This window comes from Trichomycterus rosablanca, chromosome 3, assembly GCF_030014385.1.
Source record: "Trichomycterus rosablanca isolate fTriRos1 chromosome 3, fTriRos1.hap1, whole genome shotgun sequence".
In the NCBI taxonomy this organism is placed as follows: Eukaryota; Metazoa; Chordata; class Actinopteri; order Siluriformes; family Trichomycteridae; genus Trichomycterus; species Trichomycterus rosablanca.
In genome coordinates, this window is record NC_085990.1 from 10,610,001 (window position 1) to 10,631,179 (window position 21,179).

The following is a 21,179-nucleotide window of genomic DNA, read 5'->3' on the forward strand; positions in this document are numbered from 1 at the left end:
ATGATTTTATCACGGATAAAGACTAGGGATGTAACGATACACTCTACCCACGATGCGATACGATTCACGATACTGGGTTCACGATACGATTTTTCCCCGATTTTTTTTAACTAAATGAAATTGAAGACAAATTTTGATGTTTCCTTTTATTACTTCTATTTAAAATAAAATACTGTATTTGTGCTTATATTTAATTCATTTAAATAATGAATGTCCTTTTATTTATTAGATAGTTGCAAACTATGCAAAATAAATGCTACACATTTCCCTTATTCTGTAATAAAATATATAGCGCCAGCGCCCTCTGCTGTTTTAAGTGAATATCGATTCATCTTAAATGATTAAACGATTCAAATCGCGGCACATGCGCACCGATTTTTAACTGTTTTCCGGTGCACCGTTACCTCCCTAATAAAGACGGGTCAAAACATCCTTCCCTGTGATAAAATCATAGCAGAAACGCACGGTCTCGAGTGGCTTATTGCTTTTATAAAACGGCGGTCAACATAAAATATAATAAAATACAACAATGTTTAATTTATAAATGTTTTTATTTACAAAAAGCATTCTTCCGCGAAATCAGGTAGTCCGTTAACAGTGTTGCTAGGCAACATGAAGGCGAAAATAATATTCGCAATAAACATTCCTCCACAAACACTATTACACTATTTCTTGGACACCCGCTTAATGATTAGGATTACCGTTTATATTAATCTGGACATTTCCATGTACAGTACATGACTTAAAATAGTGTTCAACCAAGTTTGTACTTTTTCTTTTCAGTGGCGTATTAATATGGAATGATGTAAGGTGGTCATAGGCAGTGATGGCATAGTTACCTTGAAAAAGTAATCTGATTACTGATTACTGATTACTCCTTTAAAAAGTAACTTAGTTACTTCATGGATTACTTGATTTTAAAAGTAACTAAGTTAGATTACAAGTTACTTTATTAGTTATATAATGCGGTCCGCTAATGTATCCCATAATGCAACTGGAGCTGCGATTGAAGCGGAATAAGAAACAGGAAAGACGCGGAAAACGGAGTCCTCTGTTCACAAGTGTAAGTAAGATAAATAAAATAACATTTTTAAAGACAAATAAATAACAAAAAGACGATAAATATCCTACATTTTGGCGAGTGGGATTTGTAATGAGTCTGTAACCATGGTGATATTACGTCATCACGTCTCCACGTCATCACTCGGCGTTGGCCGAGTAGTGCACACTTCCTCCAATCTAGTGCACACTCTGTAAGTAACCGATTCCGGACGCAGCCCGTGACTTAACTGTCGCATAGGCCAGACGTCACTCCCCGAGACGCAAGAAGAAAGCAAATATACTGTACAGTATATCTTTTTACTAAGGAAAATGACAAAAATAGTAACGCACAGTAACTTGGATAAGTAACTTTAATCTGATTACTGGATGGGAAATAGTAACGCGTTAGATTACTCGTTACTGAAAAATGCGGTCAGATTAGAGTAACGCGTTACTGACCTTCACTGGTCATAGGTGTGCGTATATCTGGGATTTTACAGCGGCTTTGAACGTGGCTCAGCCAATCAGATTTTAGGACCAGAACTATCCGTTTTATAATGTTATTTAGAGGTGTAGTGGCCAGGGGCGTAACTACCGTGTGGGGGCTCTCCATGACATGAACTAAACCCCCAACTGATATAAATATATATTTAATTTGTTGAGAGGGCCCAACCTTTTTTTAGCACTCGGGCCCATGAGCTCCCAGTTATACCATTGGTAGTGGCTGCTATGTGGGGCATCTCCATATTACTGCTGATTGTTTTAGAATGGTATGTCCAACGAGTATGTTTAGGTGTGATGGTTGGGTGTCCACATACTTTTAGCCATATAGTGTAAACAACACTATGCTTTAGGTCAAAAAGGTCCAAACAAGAACTTTTCTGTGCTCATATAAACAGGGTTAGTTTGACTGCACCCATTACAAAGTGCATGGAACTCCAGTGGCCTACACTGAGCCTTGAACTCAACCCCAATGAACATCAGATTAATTATTATGTTAATTTTGATCTAGGTCTTTTTGTCTAACTCCATCGCCTGAACGTTCAAATGCTTTTCAAATGCTCTTTTTACATAAAATTGAAAAAGACTTGTGTAAAGCTTGTGGTAGCACACCCCGGACACGACGCCAATCCTTTGGCCGACTGAACTGCAGTTCATGCAAGAGCATTGGCCAAATAAACACGACTGTAGAAAATATGGCCGATGATTTTCTGTCAGGCCCTTGAACACGAATATCTGGCAACCTGAACACTTGTACTATCTCTTGTACTACTTGAGAGACTTTCTGTTTTTAAACTCTGTATTGGTGTGGACGAGGTTACTCTATGCCTTTCCCATGACACAATCATTTTGTCATTTGCTAGTGGTGGAACGTTTTTTATTTGCGTATTTCCTGCAATCCCGGTGGTGTTTTTTTAACCTGCGGATTTGAAATCATGCACTGAATTTTGATTAGGGGTTTGCACAAAATTAAGGAAGCAATCATGGTTTGGATTTTCTCCTTGAATAAGCTGGATATCTGCAGCGTATAGGCCGATGTGGTGTAATGTAGACTGTTTTAGATTATTATGTAATTTGTACAGGATGCCAGATCTAAGGTCATATTTTTCCAATCAGCAAACAGTTACAGATGGAGTTGGAAAATGAATTACAGTTGCCTTGCAGAGGGGCATGGTGGGTGTGACAAGATTTTATTTTTGGTGTGTTCTTTATATTCAATTGTACATTCTCAAAAGTTTTTCTGACCTGTTCATAATGTTGCACTGTTTATTATTATCATGTATTATTTTTCATTCCCTCTTTTTGCTAAATCTAGTCATTTTTGATTACCCAATACGATTGCTCCACCCTTATACAGGCCAAGGAGCACTCACCCCCTCTAAAGTTGACGACCAGTTCTTTACACTAGTCAACAGTACTGCATACGGAGAGTCTGTCACCTCCACCAGACAGCAAGAGTCACTGTGTAACAGCAATGAGGAGAAAACGTATCTAACCTCCTCCCAGCATGGCCAACTAACATGGCAGCTAAGATTTTAACTCAAAATCTTGAACTCTGTATACTGTTGGGCTAACATATTAAATTTTCTTGTCATAGCCAAGCGCCCAGGTGCCACTTCTTAACCCTAAACAATACTGTATTCTAAGAATATGCAAATAAATTCATAGCTATTTGCACCTGAAGCATGGTTTCACCAAGATCTAAGACTCACAAATCATGCATGCACCTCGTGTCACCCAAATTACTGCCAGTTTGTGTTTTTTGAGCATTCATGACCTCAAATTTACCACTGGTTGCTTGTCTTTAGAAGTATGTATGGAATATTGGCCTTGACAAAGAAAAAAAAAGTGTCTGTTGCTATAAATACCTTGTTTCCCCAAACAGTAGTCTCTTACCAAGGTCAGAACCTTAAGTTGTTGACTTGTGCTAAAGATTACTTTTATCCAAATGGTTATATTAAAAAAAACAGGTCTGCCATTAAATAGAAGCTGCTGAAACATGGCTGGCATTGTCTACAAATGAGCAAGCTTAAAGGCTAAAAAGAAATAAACCTCAAAATTGGCACCATGAAGCTCAACTGAAGGGCACAGATAGTGGTATGATTAATATTAAAACATAAACTCTATGGCCCTCACATCATCAGACCCAATTCTTAATTCAACTGAACATCTATGTATGTGAGTGTAGGCCAACCCAACTGAAAATCTTTGTATGTGGGTGTAGACCAACCCAACTGAACATCTATGTATGGGGGTGTAGACCAACCCAACTGAACATCTATGTATGTGGGTGTAGACCAACCCAACTGAACATCTATGTATGGGGGTGTAGACCAACCCAACTGAACATCTATGTATGTGGGTGTAGACCAACCCAACTGTAATTCTTTGTATGTGGGTGTAGACCAACCCAACTGTAATTCTTTGAATGTGGGTGTAGACCAACCCAACTGAACATCTATGTATGTGGGTGTAGACCAACCCAACTGAACATCTATGTATGGGGGTGTAGACCAACCCAACTGAACATCTATGTATGTGGGTGTAGACCAACCCAACTGTAATTCTTTGTATGTGGGTGTAGACCAACCCAACTGTAATTCTTTGTATGTGGGTGTAGACCAACCCAACTGAACATCTATGTATGTGGGTGTAGACCAACCCAACTGAACATCTATGTATGTGGGTGTAGACCAACCCAACTGAACATCTATGTATGTGGGTGTAGACCAACCCAACTGAACATCTTTGTATGTGGGTGTAGACCAACCCAACTGTAATTCTTTGTATGTGGGTGTAGACCAACCCAACTGTAATTCTTTGTATGTGGGTGTAAACCAATAATCCCTTCGTCCCTTGCAATTGGTGCAAAATGTAGCAGCCGTCTTTTAACTGGGCAAAAGAAACGTGATTCAATAATGCCAGTCCTGGCTTCCCTTCATTGGTTTCCAGTAAAATTTAGGATTGATTTCAAGGTATTATTGCAGGTTTTTAAGGCATTAAATGGGATGGCACCATCATACCTTGCAGAACTTTTGCTATTCGGATTCCTCTGAAAGACCCAAGATCTGGTAACCTAATGCTTTTGGAGACATCAAGGTCTAAGCTCAGGAGCAAAGGTGATTGAGCCTTTGCAGTAGCTGCTCCGATATTATGGAACAACTTGCCTTCCCGGATTAGGACTGCACAATCACTTCAATCCATGCTGAAGACACATCTTTTTACTTTGGCATTTAACTCTGGTTGATGGGTGTCATGCTATTGTAAGATTGGATTTATCTGCATCCTTGACAGTTTTACGTTGTATAGTATACTGAGCCTGTACAGCACTTTGGTCAACCACGGGTTGTGTTTAAGGTGCTATATAAATTAACTTTGCCTATGAGAGATTTAGGACCAACATTGATCTTCACCACCTTCATTAATGAGAGATTTAGGACCAACATTGATCTTCACCACCTTCATTAAAATGCAAATTTAGGGAAGAATGGTCCTCCATTCTTTATGGAAAGCGACATACTTTACAGTTACAGTATACAGTCAGAGCAATTGAGGGTTAAAGGCCTTGCTCAAGGGTCCAACAGCAGCAACCTGGCAGTAGTGGGGCTTGAACCAGCAACCTTCTGATTACTAGTCCAGTACCTTTTTTGTTTTTAATTTATATTTTTTCCCAATTTTTTATCCCCCAGTCTAGTCAAGTCCAATTACCCTGAATGCGTCCTCTATACTGATTCGACCCTTCACCGCTGACTGAGGACGCCTCCGGTACACACAGTCAGTACAGATAGTGCATTTTTCACCTGCATGAGTCGAGTTCATATACTTGACAGACACTGTGCACGGAGGGCCACACCCCCATCAGCATTATTCCTCAGCCCTGTGCAGGCGCCATCAGTCAGCCAGCAGGGGCCGCAGTCGCACCAGTTATGAGGATCTATGATCCGACTTTCTTACCCCTAACCCTGAACAACAGCCAGACGTTGTTCATACTGCCGCCCAGCCTAGTCGGAGAGTCAGAGCTGAGGTTCGATACGATGTATTCGAAACCCCAACTTTACCGCTGCGCCACCTGAGCGGCACTAGTCCAGTACCTTAACCACTAGGCTATGGTGTCCTCCTGCTCTCCAGTACAGTTTGGGACCCGTCAGTTTCAGAGAATCGATGTAGAGTGCATTGAAGCTGTTCTGGAGATCATGATGGTTTGTTAGTTTATCACCCATCTGCATATACTGTATACTGTATGGCCAAAAGTATGTGGATTCCTGCCCATAAACGTAATGGGAATTCCAACATAAAAGCATAGGTTTTAATATGAGTTGGCCATGAGTATGTCTGTGTCTGCTTGTGTCAGAACATTTGTGAGTTTGGGCCTTTTATTTACCTGATGTAGAATGAGAACTCTGGGCTCACGGTGGGTTTGAGTTCATGGCGCTGTGTTAGCAATCTTTATGGCTAAAATGCCTAAACTAGTTAAAACAAGTGCCCACATACTCATGTAAGTACTGGGTACGTTTAACAACACTCCAAACAACCTATGAAGGACTGGGTGGGGAGCTTTAGATGCAGAAACCCTTATATATTTTGGGACTCCTGTATTGTCTAATTGCCAGTTGGCTGCGTTGGAATCTAGAAACATGGGTCATGAAGCGGCTATGCGGCGCCGTTCCACTGGGAACTGCAGGAAGCGCTGTTGGCAGGGGTCCAGAATTTTGGTGGTTCCTCTCCGAGTGCTCGTCTCTTTTGATTTTTTCTTTCTCTTCTCGGCCTTTCTAAATCTTTTGAAGCCCTCTGACTCACAGCACGGATACAATCATAAACAGATGTTAAACACAAGCTCATTCTGGAGGTATCAGAAGAAGCGTTTTTTGTTCTGGTGCTTAACAAGGTCTGTCTCTGCAGAGGACTAGGCAGATCCCAAACGTCAGTCAAAGTCCATAGATTCTTTCTTTAAAACCATTACAGTCCAGTTCTGTTCTTAATACCATACTAAGATGTTTTTTGGTCCGTGTGTGTGTGTGTGTGTGTGATTAATAAGGGATGACATGGTGTAGGTGCATTACAGATACGTCAGTGTAAATCTGCACCACAGCTGCACTTCCATTTGGATGGAAATTGGATAAAGTAAATAATTCATCCTTCACCCATGTAGAGAGCAGTCGGCTATAAAAGCCTTGTTCAATCAAAAGCTGATATTGGATTGGTGGATTGGATTGCTGGTTCCGGGTCTGTAAGAAGAATAGCTTTATTATTATATCTTCATATTGTTAAAACACAGCTTAGAATACAAACCTGGACCTGCAAGGATCATGGAATTTTAGCAAATGATGCTAATGATCATAAGAATAATCACTATACATAATAAACTGTAATGCATTCATTCATTCATTCATTTTGCACCTCATGTCCAGCCTTTTTAAGCATTTTTCAGGTATTGCTAGGTAAAATCAACTTCAGCAGCGGAAGACAAATTGACTACGCTAAATTGGGAGAAAATGCATAAGTAAAATAGAAAAAAAGTGTAAGGACACTGGAGCACTCGGAAGAAAGCTGCTTTTAATCTCTTTTTGATCCGAAAGACACAGTCTGGGCTTTAATTGGATATATCATTGTATGTACAAGCACTTCAATAGTCTCTTTAGACAGATGGTTGGATTCTTCACCTGTTCATCATCTAAATCCATTTAAAAAATAAAGTAGCTTCTTACATGGCCAACTGAAGAGTAAATGGTTTGTGAAGATTCCGGAACTGTTTCTGTTTTACTTTCTTTAATGGACCACACACATGTACTATACACAAACTCTGGAGTGTAACCACGTGTAGGAGGAAGCGGATGAAACACTCTTGCTTCCTATATGCGACAGAAAATGTACTATGTTTATTTATTTATTTCACCGCTCATGCTTGTATGCTGGTGGCCTCATTCTGCTTCAGCACTGTAGGCTGTAGATCAAACACTGGTTCTGTGGTTTGTGTGCAGTCGGATCCTGTGTGTCAGTAAAAGAAACCAAACTGTATGATATCAAATATCAAAACTGGTAGAATCATTTTATCCAATGCACAACATTATACACAGATCAGGCATAACATTAAAACCACCTCCTTGTTTCCACTTACCATATAGAAGCACTTTGTAGTTCTACAATTACTGACTGTAGTCCATCTGTTTCTCTACATACCCTTTTAACCTGCTTTCACCCTGTTCTTCAATGGTCAGGACCCCCACAGCACCACCACAGAGCAGTGACAATGCCATGGTGGTGATGTGTCAGTGTGTGTTGTGCTGGTATGAGTGGATCAGTTTTTATACCGTGTCCACTCACTGTCCACTTAGACACTCCTACCTAGTTGGACCACCTTGTAGATGTAACGTCAGAGACGATCGCTCATCTATTGCTGCTGTTTGAGATGGTCATCTTCTAGACCTTCATCAGCGGTCACAGGACGCTGCCCACGGGGCGCTGTTGGCTGGATGCTTTTGGTTGGTGGACTATTCTCAGTCAAGCAGTGACAGTGAGGTGTTTAAAAACTCCATCAGCGCTGCTGTGTCTTATCCACTCATACCAGCACAACACACACTAACACACCACCACCATGTCAGTGTCACTGCAGTGCTGAGAATGATCCACCACCCAAATAATACCTACTCTGTAGTGGTCCTGTGGGGGTCCTGATTATTGAAGAAAAAGGTGAAAGCAGGCTACAAAAGTATGTAGAGAAACAAATGGACTACAGTCAGTAATTGTAGAACTACAAAGTGCTACTATATGGTAAGTGGAGCTGATAAAATGGACAGTGAGTGTAGAATCAAGGAGGTGTTCATAATGTTATGCCTGATCGGTGTATTGGTACATGAACTACCACAGGTCCTAGTTTCAGGAGTTTTCAGTGTATAAGTGTCAAAAACAACCCCATTATTTTACATAAGCCTAAAATATATGTAGTTCCACAGGACCATGGAACACATTAACAGGTTTCCTATACATCCTTATGGGAAAAATACCTTGAAACTCAACGCCTTTTAAACTCAGTCAACGCCACTCCCAGAACCAACTGACGTCAAGTTTCAAGGTACCACTGTATTAGTTTTATTAGTTCCAGTTTCCACACTAAATCCTTTAATTCCAACATTTTAGTACAAGTGCATTTGCAGGGTTGGGCACTGATGTTGGTCAAGAAAGCCTCGATTGGTGCCCAGGTGGTGCAGTGGGATATTCCGCTAGCACACCAGTGCCGAGATTCTGAACTCCTCGGTTTGAAACTCAGCGTTTCCACCGGTTGGCTGGGTGCCATCTAGTGGGCATAATTGGCAGTGCCTGCAGCAGACACGGTTCTGCTAGGGTGGGAAAACCGGACTATGTGGGTTGGGTCTTCAAATGCTGTGTAAGGAGGACCCTGATTAGTAAATAGAAAGGCGCCTGTCCAGAGTGCATAGGTGAAAAAGGGTTCCGCTAAGGGCTGCGCGCGGGTCGTAGCACTCGTGAGCAGCAATATACCCACCTCGACTGCAATCAGGGATCCCCCAGCAGCAGAAGACAAACTGACTATGCTAAAATGGGAGAAATCCTCGATTAATGTTCCAGTTCATTCCAGAGCTGTTCAGTGGGGCTGAGATCAGGGCTCTGTGCAGACCACTGGAGTTTCTTTAAACCAAACTTTTCATGTCTTTGTAGAGCTTGGTTTGTGCACAGGCGTACAGTCATGCTGGGAAAGGAAAGGGCCTTCCTTAAACTGTTGCTGCAAAGTTAGAAGCTTTAATTTTTTGTGTATCATTGATTCGTTACACCTGTTAGCAATTATTGTGTCTGAAACACCTGAATTCAAAAATTAGACAGGGTGTCCCAATACTTTTGTCTGTAGAATGGAAAGACAGTCTTCCATTTCTTGTCTGTTTTGTCTCAGTTTAATTTATTAACATTTTGATACCAGATTTTTTTAAATAAATGGGACTTGATGCTCCACTCATCACTCACAGTTCACAAATAGCAAGTACCGTTCACGCCTGGTTTGAGGGTGGACGATGATGAATATGCAGCTGTCGTTTCATGATGTTCATTTTTAACTCCTGCCAACCACTAAACTGCTTTGAACTTTATTGTTATGTCTTGCGGGACGTGTTTTGTAACATGTGGCCGTCTGTGTCGGGCCATGTTGTAAAAATCTCATTCTTGGTTCATTCACACATCAAAGCGTTACAAAAATCCTTTATTCTAAACGGAACCCTTTTTTTACCATGAGTTTACTGATCTTTTTCATTGGTTTTTTTTTCCAGATTGTTCTTTCCCGAAGTGTGAAGCCAAGCTGGATTTAGCTGGACACACAGGTGAGTTAATAGACTAATTGAAGACCTTTACAGTCATTAAGAGGGCGGAACGGTGGCTCGGTGGGTAGCACTGTCGCCTCACAGCAAGAAGGTCCTGGGTTTGATTCCTAGGTGGAGTGGTCTGGGTCCTTTCTGTGTGGAGTTTTCATGATCTCTCCGTGTCTGCATGGGTTTCCTCCTACAGTCCAAAGACATGCAAGTGAGATGAATTGGAGATACAAAATTGTCCATGACTGTGTTTGATATTGAACTTGAACTGATGAATCTTGTGTAACCAGTAACTACCTGTCCTGTCATGAATGTAACCAAAGTGTGTAAAACATACACATACACTGATAAGCCGTAACATTTAAACCACCTCCTTGTTTCTACACTCACTGTCCATTTTATCAGCTCCACTTACCATATAGAAGCACTTTGTAGTCCATCTGTTTCTCTACATACCTTTTTAACCTGCTTTCACCCTGGTCTTCAATGGTCAGGACCACTACAGAGCAGGTATTATTTAGGTGGTGGATCGTTCTCAGCACTGCAGTGACACTGACATGGTGGTGGTGTGTTAGTGTGTGTTGCGCTGGTATGAGTGGATCAGACACAGCAGCGCTGCTGGGGTTTTAAATACCGTGTCCACACACTGTCCACTCTATTAGACACTCCTACCTAGTTGGTCCACCTTGTAGATGTAAAGTCAGAGACGATCACTCAACTATTGCTGCTGTTTGAGTTGGTCATCTTCTAGACCTTCATCAGTGGTCACAGGACGCTGCCCATGGGGCGCTGTTGACTGGATATTTTTGGTTGGTGGACTATTCTCAGTCCAGCAGTGACAGTGAGGTGTTTGTCTTGTGTGGTACTTTGTCAATAAAAATGTATTTTACGTTTCTATAAGTGTGTCCATTATAGTCCCTTATTCTTGGTAAATTTTTTGCTTTTTTAATTGTTAATATGGGCACAGAAAAGTCACCAGCTATAGTAATTGTAAGTATTAAAACTAAATACATTTGAAGAATTGTTACAATTCCAAAACTGTCATTACAGAAATATCTTTTATAAGTGTATGAAAACTATTAATTTAATATCTATGCTTTTGTTCGGTGCATGCAGAATTTTTAGTAGAAGTGTAACATTGTTAGCATGTCAAATGATCCAGAGATGCAGAATACTTTAAATAAATCCTTTATAAAAAACATGCATTATTCATTTCAATGCTCATCTGTTCCTTTCATGCTGCTCCTCTAACAAGTGTTGCCCGTCTGAAAAGGATGATTTGGATTACAATGACCACATGGTCCTTTCAGGTTAAAGCTAATAGAAATTAGAATTACTTTGGTCTTTTTAAACAGTAAATAAATAATGAAATATTGCTCTGGGATTGCTCTGGGTGCAGATGGTACGTTTTAAGATGAATGGACACACCAGCAGTGGGTTCTGCTATAATCCCAGCAGTGCCAGGTCTTTCCTCTAATTGGTTGCTGAAGTGTATCAGGTTCATGCTGAGCTCAGGCTGGCGCTGCTGGTCTTTCTGGACCAAAGGAAGAACATTTACACAAAGATGCTCTATGGGGGAAGCCTTGGTGCCTTTGTGCCCATTGCCAAAGCTCTTTACCAGGCTGTTAGGGCAGATCAGACCCTCCTCAGTGGCCGGTCCGGTCCGACCCGGATTTGAAAGCCCAGAGCGTCTCTTAACGTCTCTTTGGTATAGAGAGTGATGGGAGAGTATTCAGTGCTTTTATAAAGCAGGTGAAAACAGCCATTCAGTGGTGTTTCAAAAGCCCAAAGCTGTTTATTCAATCAGATAAACAGAACCACAATAAATTAAGTCTGCAGAAACCAGGACGGTATACTGGGAACTGTAGCAAGTGGTCGGAATAGGTCTGATTTAAAACACCTTTTTGGACTTTTTTTCACATTTCCCCTATTTTTCTCCCAATCTAGTCGATTCCAGTTCTTGATTGCAACTTTTCTGCCAGTTGCACCACCTTAGCCCCGACCAAAGAGAGCCGCAGACTCACAGGCTGCTTTTTCACTTAGCAGAAGTGGAGAGTCACACTGTACCCCCCTCAAATCACCCACCACATGTGCAGGCACCTGGACCATCCGGCAGATGTCGTATTTGCAAAAGCATCGAGGAGCCCCACCAACCTCCCTCCTTCAGGCACGGCCAAGTGTGCCTGTTGGATGCCAAGCCAGGTTAATAACAAAGATAAGATTCAAACTCAAGAGCTTGAGAGCTCATTGGTGAAGGGCTAGTGCAGCTATAACACCCGAACACCCCAAATTTAAAATATAAAAGACATTTATAACTTTTAATGGTTTTTAAAATAAATCAAGCAGACAGAATGAGGATTATAGTAAATTAAAGCTACAAACCAAACCTAAATAATTACGTTTAGGTCAAAAATTAAATACAACTAATGTCAACTATCAACCGTGTGTCATGGCTTCCTAATTTACTGCTGGATAGCTGATGTAATTTTTGTGCCTATAAAAGTAAGGCTCATTTGACCAGCACGTGGGGCGCCCAGGTAGCGCAGCAGGATATTCTGCTAACGCACCAGCGCCGGGATTCTGAACTCCTCAGTTCGACTGGGCTGGGCGGCATCTGGCGAGCATAATTGGCAGTGGCTGCAGCAGATACTAATTGGCCACCGTATCTGCTGGGGGGGACGCCCGGACTATGTGTGGGTGGGTGGGACCTTCATACTCTGTGTAGGGTCCCTGATTGACGGAAGAGGCGCCTGTGCAGAATGCAGGGGCGAGAAGAGGAGGGCTGGGCACATGTCGGAAGAGGCGTGAGCAGCGACGTGCTCTCCTCAGATGCAATTGGGTATTCCTCAGCAGCGGAAGACAGATTGACTGAGAAAATGCATAAAAAAAGCACGTGGAACAGTGGTCTCATCATAGTTGGGAAGAAAACTCAAAACGCCACTCTATGCAAAAAATGGCTTGGATAAAACCATTGCTGGCTGGCTGGTAAAACCATTTAAAAACATTAAAAACAGTGTCGTTGTGAATTAGAAGCTACTGGAACACAGGTACCCTTGTCAAGTGTCAGGTGTCAAGTGAGTATTAAGTGGCGTCAGGCTTGGATTGCTCCAAAATTAGCATCTTAATGCTTAATTTTGCCTCCATTACTAAAGCAGAAGCAGGGTTTTAATTTACTTGGATGTTACTTGGATGATATCTACCCCAACAAATCTACCCCAAAAAAGCAAACCATCACTGACAGATCATTTTACTGACAGCTATTAAAGCATCTTAATTTACTAGATTATTGTTTGATGAGAGATTGGGTTACATCCTGGGTTCTCACTCATGTCTGGCTGGACTTGCTTTGGTTGAGGCCCTGTTGTTTTTAGGATTGACACGGTCTATGTTTGACAGCTTGTTGACCTTGTTGAGCTTCTTTAAAACCAGATGAATTGCTGTTACAGCCTGATCATCTGCTTTAGACCGCTTCACTAGTGCCTCTCGATCGGAAGTGCCCTCAAATTCTAAAGAAAACCATCCCACGGTGAACCTAATCCCAGTGCTTAATGGGCTCTGTGGAAAACTGCTCTTTCCCAAGCTTGCTGTCAATTCCAGCTCTGATGTAAAATGAACCTTGTGGGAAATGATGGGCCTTCAATTTATTATTATTATTATTATTATTATTGCATTTTTAAACAGATCCAATTCCCAAATGCACTCACAACATCCAGTTTTCCACCTGTGCATGTGAACAAGCAGTTTTCATTCTTACATTCACTTTTAAGTCTACATTTGTTACCTTGTTTGTTTCTGTTATTTTGGCCACCCTCTTTCTTTTCCATTGCCATTTTTGTTGGTGGTGATATGAGTCTGGCAGGGCCCTCAACAGACACAATTGGCTGTGTCTAAGGAATGGAAGGTCGGGCAGAGTTTCTAGTAAATGCCACGGCAATAGAAACTCCTGATGTATGGTTGAGTTCCTTGCACAAGTTTTGGAAATAATCCACTGCTGGCTGGTGTAAAGAAGCAGCCGTCAATTGCATATATGTCAGAGTTGGTGGTTGCTAGTTTGTAGCCCTATTTTTTTATTTCTAATACATTTTAGGTAGCTTCTCTATTTTGGTTTAGTTTTAAGTTTGAGTACATTTCATTTTAGAATAAAAGTTTCAAGTGTTTCTGTATAAATGAAATAAATAAATAAATAAAAATACACTGTACATATTTCTGATCCAGCAGATTTAGTCATATATTTGGAAAACTCAAATTAAGCCTTGGAAATTATACTGCCCACAAGTCTGGGAATTGAAAACAAACAAGTTGCTCTGCAGAAGATAAAGGTAAAATTGGCCGAAAGAAATGTAAATCTTCAACACACACTAACACACCACCACCATGTCAGTGGCACTGCAGTGCTGAGAATGATCCACCACCTAAATAATACCTGCTCTGTAGTGGTTCTGTGAGGGTCCTGACCATTGAAGAACAGGGTGAAAGCAGGCTAAAAAAGTATGTAGAGAACCAGATGGACTACAGTCAGTAATTGTAGAACTACAAAGTGCTTCTGTATGGTAAGTGGAGCTGATAAAATGGACAGTGAGTATAGAAACAAGGAGGTGGTTTTAATGTTATGGCTGATCAGTGTATATGTTTATAGTAATATATTTCATATATTTATATATTCTAATTGTATCATAAGTCATAGGAAGTCAAGTGACATTTCTCCTGCTTACATCATCGACCATGAGAGCGCAGTATTCCACGATGCAGTTCGTCCACCGCCGAAACATTAATAAGGGTTACAACAGGTTTAATGGTTACAATTGTGTTCACAGCATAAATACTTATAGCTGTACTCAAAAGGGATGCAGTACATATTGTGTACATGTTTGTGTATATTTGTATATTACCGTTTTTGTTAAGTGTGTTGTGATTGGTGACCTGTCTGTTCTGGTAACTGGTTAAGTGGGAGGGATCTGCTGTACGTCAGATCTGGCCCTTGTGATTTACACAAGAATTCCTAAATAAATGAGCTTCCTCTTACAGTGTGAGAGCGTTATGTTTCATTACATCTTGCCGACACAACAGTGTATAAAATGGACAGTGTAATACTGGACAAAGTGTGTTTATTGGACAGTGTTTAGGTGATTCAGTCACAGAAACAGAACAGCTGCAGAAATGTAACTCCAGCTGTACATTATACACATGTTGATGCCAGTTTAACAATCATTTATTCACCTATTACAATGAATAAAGGATTTTTACTGATGCTCTTTGTCAGTCCTGCATCCTGAGCTTCTGCTCAGCTCCATAAACACGACGCTTTACTGAGAGAAAATGAGCCTCTACACCAGAATATGAAAAAAAAATCTTATGCATTATGCAAATGAAGCCTCACTCGTTTGAACAGCCCCCTACCGCTCACACTCCACGGCTAATTTTAGAGCGTTTACCCAATGTAAACAGAGGATGTAAATTGTCCTGCGAGGTGCCTCCTGACGTAATTAGGATGAGGGCGCTTCTCTTCTTGCTTCGGGGTAAGATTTTTATTGTGAGCAGCACTTAATAAGATTTGGCCTGTGTGCTGATTACGTCCCTCTCGGTTGTTGTTTGTCACTAGGAGCAGGGATATAGGACCTTGCAGCACCAATATGCAAATGCATAGTGTGAAATGGTAATGCACAGGGCATGGCGGCTTTATTAGAACTGTAATACCGAGTGCATTATGCATTATTTGTATGTGTATTTATGCTGGGAGCCTCGTGCCAAAAATTATCACCTCAATATTGGATTTATCGACGACGTGACATAAAACTCACATTTCCTTTAGGCAATTTTACCTTTATTATCTTCTGCAGGGCAACTCGTTTATTTCTAATTCCCAGACGTGTGAGGAAATCAGTCCGCCATGAGCCCTTTTTCATCAACACGGTGCGAGTGCTGGTGCTTAATTCAGAACCATTTAGTTCTTTTCTGCATTGATGTGCTGCTTCTTGGGTAGTAAAATCGGTTTGGTTTTTAATTCAGCACCCAAATTCTGCTTGTTTAAAAGCATCAGGGGTGACATTAGGGGCTGGAGGCAGGAAAAAATTACTTTCTGTGTGTTTACGAACCGTTCAGGGTGCTCGGGTGGCGCTGGGGTAAAACACGATAGCCTGCCAGTGCTGACATCTTAAGCTTGCGAGTTCGAATCTCATCTCATACATGGGCAATGATAGACTCATTCAAGAGAGGGAGGGCTGAAGGGATTCCTCATAATGGCTGGCCGATTGATGGTGTCTGCACAATGAGGCCGGGGATAATGGAGATCGGTGAGTGACTCTCCGTGCGCGATTACGATCTCCATATGAACCCGCTTCAAGCAGGTGAAAAGAAGTGGTCGGCTGCTGCACATGTGTCAAAGGGTGTGTGTGTGTGTTAAATGTGGCCCTCCTCAGTCAGGAGTGGAGGTCTGCAATAGCAGAGGTGGAAATTCAAATCGGGGAATTGGATATGACTAGATGCATAATAAAAGAACTATTTCTTCAAAGTGAGACTCACCGAAGTCAAGACTCAAGTACTTTATTATAATAATTATTACTTCACTTATTTAAAAGAGACTGAGACTAAACTGTATGGCCAAAAGTATGTGGACACCACTTCTAATGATTAAGTTTAGGTGTTGGTGGTTTGGTGACATCACAGAGCTTTACATATGATCTTATTCACACCCCAGGCAGGTAATAGCATCCAATCCATACATTGGTTCAATTTTTAGGGTGTGTGTGTGTGTGTAAACCAGAGTACCCAAAAGAAGGCCATACAGACACACACCAGTCCTCATAAAAACCTGCCTGGTGCCTGGAAGTAAGGATCAAACCCTGGAGCTGTGTGGCACCCACACCTAATTTATCTCTGCCAGCTGAAGATATGAGTTTCCAAGTGGTTGCTTGGATGACATCCAGTTTCTTATTTTGGCACATTCTAAGATGACCCGCATGTTGAAGCTTTATTGAACCCATTCCTGCATGAGGGCACGTGCTGGCATTGTTAGGAAGTTGGCTGTGACTTTATTAAAGGCTCAGTGCATCATCAGGAAGAAAGAACGGCAGCTCTGTGTACACATATACGAAAGGTTCGATCATACAAGCTTTTGTGGTGGGGCACAGTTTAGGACTCGCCAAATATGGCAGACAGATGGGGCATGGAGGCACAGATGATGAACATATTGGCTCTTCTTAACTGACATTCACTGCACCTTGTCGAGTGTTAATTCGCTCCAGGTGAAAGTGTCTCTTCCTTTTTCTTTTTCCTTTACTTTGTTGGTTAACCTGCTTTTCTTTTGGAACCCATGATGCCCTGCTTGATCCAGTCTGGTCCAATCCACATAGTAGTCAATCCACATACTGGTTCAATTTTTAGGGTGTGTGTGTAAACCTGAGTGCCCAAAAGAAAGCCATACAGACACACACCAGTCCTCATAAGAACTGTGCCTGGAAGTAAGGATCAAACTCTGGAGCTGTGTGGCACCCACACCTAATTTATCTCTGCCAGCTGAAGATATGAGTTTTCAAGTGGTTGCTTGGATGACATCCAGTTTCTTATTCTGGCACATTCTAAGATGACCCGCATGTTGAAGCTTTATTGAACTCATTCCTGCATGAGGGCACGTGCTGGCTTTGTTAGGAAGTTGGCTGTGACTTTATTAAAGGCTCACTGCATCATCAGGAAGAAAGAACGGCAGCTCTGTGTATACGAAAGGTTCAATCATACAAGCTTTTGTGGCGGGGCACGGTTAAGGACTTGCCAAATATGGCAGACAAATGGGGCATGGAGGCACAGATGACAGATGTGTTAGCTCTTCTTAATCGACAGTCACGGTGCCCTGTTGAGCGTTAATTCGCTCCAGGTGGAAGTGTTTCTACGTATCATGATTTCTTTTTTTTTCCTTTACTTTGTTGGTAAACCTGCTTTTCTTTTGGAACCCATGATGCCCTGCTTGATCCAGTCTGGTCCAATCCACATACATGATTAGACATAATATTATGACCACTGACGGGTGAAGTGAATAACACTGATTATCTCTTCATCACGGCACCTGTTAGTGGGTGGGATATATTAGGCAGTAAGTGAACATTTTACCCTTAAAGTTGATGAGTTATAAGCAGGAAAAATGGGTGAGCGTAAGGACTTAAGTGAGTTTGACAAGGGCCAGATGTGATGGCTTGATGACTGGGTCAGAGCATCTCCAAAACTGCAGCTCTTGTGGGGTGTTCTTGGCCTGCAGTAGTCATCAATCATCAAAAGTGGTCCAAGGAAGGAACAGTGGTAAACCGGCGACAGGGTCATGGGCGGCCAAGGCATGGGGAGCGAAGGCTGGCCCTTGTGGTCCAATCCAACTGGAAGTAAGGATCAAACTCTGGAGCTGTGTGGCACCCACACCTAATTTATCTCTGCCAGCTGAAGATATGAGTTTTCAAGTGGTTGCTTGGATGGCATCCAGTTTCTTATCCTGGCACATTCTATGATGACCCGCATGTTGAAGCTTTATTGAACCCATTCCTGCATGAGGGCACGTGTTAGCATTGTGAGGAAGTTGGTTGTGACTGATAGTGGACAAACTTCTGAGGAAGAATATTAAAACCCTTGTCGTGATTCAAGCCACCTTCATTCTGGGCAGTCATTAATCAGATTAGCTCGGGTGAGGATCAGCAAATCATTACGATTAAAATAACTCACGTCTTTGTCACAAAGGATGATTGTTTTTGTATCCAAAATGAGATTTTATAAAAATGAGAGATACACCGATCAGCCATAACATTAAAACCACCTCCTTGTTTCTACACTCAATGTCCAGTTTATCAGCTCCACTTACCATATAGAAGCACTTTGTAGTTCTACAATTACTGACTGTAGTCCTTCTATTTGTCTACATACTTTTTTAGTCTGCTTTCACCCTGTTCTTTAATGGTCAGGACCCCCACAGGACCACACAGAGTATGTATTATTTGGGTGTTAGATCATTCTCAGCACTGCAGTGACACTGACATGGTGGTGGTGTGTTAGTGTGTGTTGGTGGTGGTGGTGTGAGTGGATCAGACACAGCAGTGCTGCTGGAGTTTTTAAATACCATGTCCACTCACTGTCCACTCTATTAGACACTCCTACCTAGTTGGTTCACCTTGTAGATGTAAAGTCAGAGACGATCGCTCATCTATTGATGCTGTTTGAGTTGGTCATCTTCTGGATCTTCATCAGTGGTCACAGGATGCTGCCTACGGGGCGCTGTTGGCTGGATATATTTTAGGTAGGTGGACTATTCTCAGTTCAGCATTGACAGTGAGGTGTAAAAACTCCAGCAGCGCTGCTGTGTCTTATCCACTCATATTAGCACAACACACACTAACACACCACCACCATGTCATTGTCACTGCAGTGCTGAGAATGATCCACCACCTAAATAATACCTGCTCTGTGGTGTTCCTGTGGGGGTCCTGATTATTGAAGAACAGCATGAAAGGGGGCTAACAAAGCATGCAGAGAAACAGATGGACTACAGTCAGTAATTGTAGAACTACAAAGTGCTTCTATATGGTAAGTGGAGCTGATAAAATGTACAGTGAGTGTAGAAACAAGGAGGTGGTTTTAATGTTATGGCTGATCAGATGGCTGGTGTTTGATCGGTTTGTTCTTTCAGCTCCTCAGTCGTCTGTACGCTGGATTTATTTGTGCCGCCCCGTCGCCTCAGAGGATGTGCCTGGTTATTTATCTGAAACACACCGAGCCTGGGGGCTCCTTCAGGGTCATTCAAAGCCCTGGTCTGTTTGTCAGAGCTTTATGGGACAGCGAGAATGATGAGAAAACGCTGCGGTGACGACACCTAATCTAAGACTGATGGGAAGCGCTGGAGATGTAGACCTCTTTTAGCTTCATAAATCTTGTCAGGAGGTGTGAGTCACGCTAGGATTGATACGTCTAGACGAGACGGGACGGAGGCGAGTGAGATGTAGTGGGGCGTGTTTTCGGTGCTGCTTGTTTTGTGGTAGCATTACATCACCGTGTTCATGTGCATCTGGGTAAGTTTGCGGCGCTGCAGAAGTGGATAGGATATCAAGAGGCTATAAATAACTTCACATGGCCTAATGAAGTAAGAACCATAAAGGTTTAATAGGAAGTCAGCTCTATTTTGCAGCTATAACAGTGTCTACTCTTCTGAATTGCTTACCAGTGGCGTTTAGATTTAAAAAGTTTTCAATGTAAAGAGGTTGAACACTGATGTGCATTGATGAGGCCTGACTCACAGTCTGCGTTCCAATTTGACCCAATTGGATTAGAATAGAATGCCTTTATTTGTCATATATACACTGATCAGCCATAACATTAAAACCACCTCCTTGTTTCTACACTCACAGTCTATTTTATCAGCTCCACTTATCATATAGGAGCACTTTGTAGTTCTACAATTACTGACTGTAGTCCATCTGTTTCTCTACATACCTTTTTAACCTGTTTTCACCCTGTTCTTCAATGATCAGGACCCCCACAGGACCACCACAGAGCAGGTATTATTTAGGTAGTGGATCATTCTCAGCACTATAGTGACAATGACATGGTGGTGGTGTGTTAGTGTGTGTTGTGCTGGTATGAGTGGATCAGACACAGCAGCGCTGCTGGAGTTTTTAAGTACCGTGTCCACTCACTGTCCACTCTATCAGACACTCCTACCTAGTTGGTCCACCTTGTAGATGTAAAGTCAGAGACTGTCGCTCATCTATTGCTGCTGTTTGAGTCGGTCATCTTCTAGACCTTCATCAGTGGTCACAGGACGCTGCCCACGGGGCGCTGTTGGCTGGATGTTTTTGGTTGGTGGACTATTCTCAGTCCAGCAGTGACAGTGAGGTGTTTAATAACTCGAGCAGCATTGCTGTGTCTGAGCCACTCATACCAGCACAACACACACTAACACACCACCACCATGTCAGTGCCACACCACCCAAATAATACCTGCTCTGTGGTGGTCCTGTGGGGGTCCTGACCATTGAAGAACAGCATGAAAGGGGGCTAACAAAGCATGCAGAGAGACAGATGGACTACAGTCAGTAATTGTAGAACTACAAAGTGCTTCTATATGGTAAGTGGAGCTGATGAAATGGACAGTGAGTGTAGAAACAAGGAGGTGGTTTTATGTTATGGCTGATCAGTGTATATTTAAGCAATAGAACACAAGAGGGAGTGTGTTATCGCGAATAACATCACGGCTGTGATTTGATCGCAGGCACGAACCGAAGGTGAGTGCCGTAGATCATCAACAACAACAGTTTTTACAAAATAGAGAAAGAAAATAAATCAAAGAAATAAAAAAACCTCTCG

General features: G+C 42.0%; 1 protein-coding gene across 1 annotated transcript in view; it reads left to right on the forward strand.

The window, feature by feature from the left end:
- triob (trio Rho guanine nucleotide exchange factor b) overlaps positions 1–21,179 on the forward strand; it is a 173,835-nt gene that overhangs the window by 1,992 nt on the left and 150,664 nt on the right. Inside the window, exon 2 of the mRNA XM_062992645.1 lies at positions 9,813–9,863. Within this exon, the coding sequence (XP_062848715.1) occupies positions 9,813–9,863 (51 nt within the window). The remainder of the gene's footprint in view (positions 1–9,812; positions 9,864–21,179) is intronic.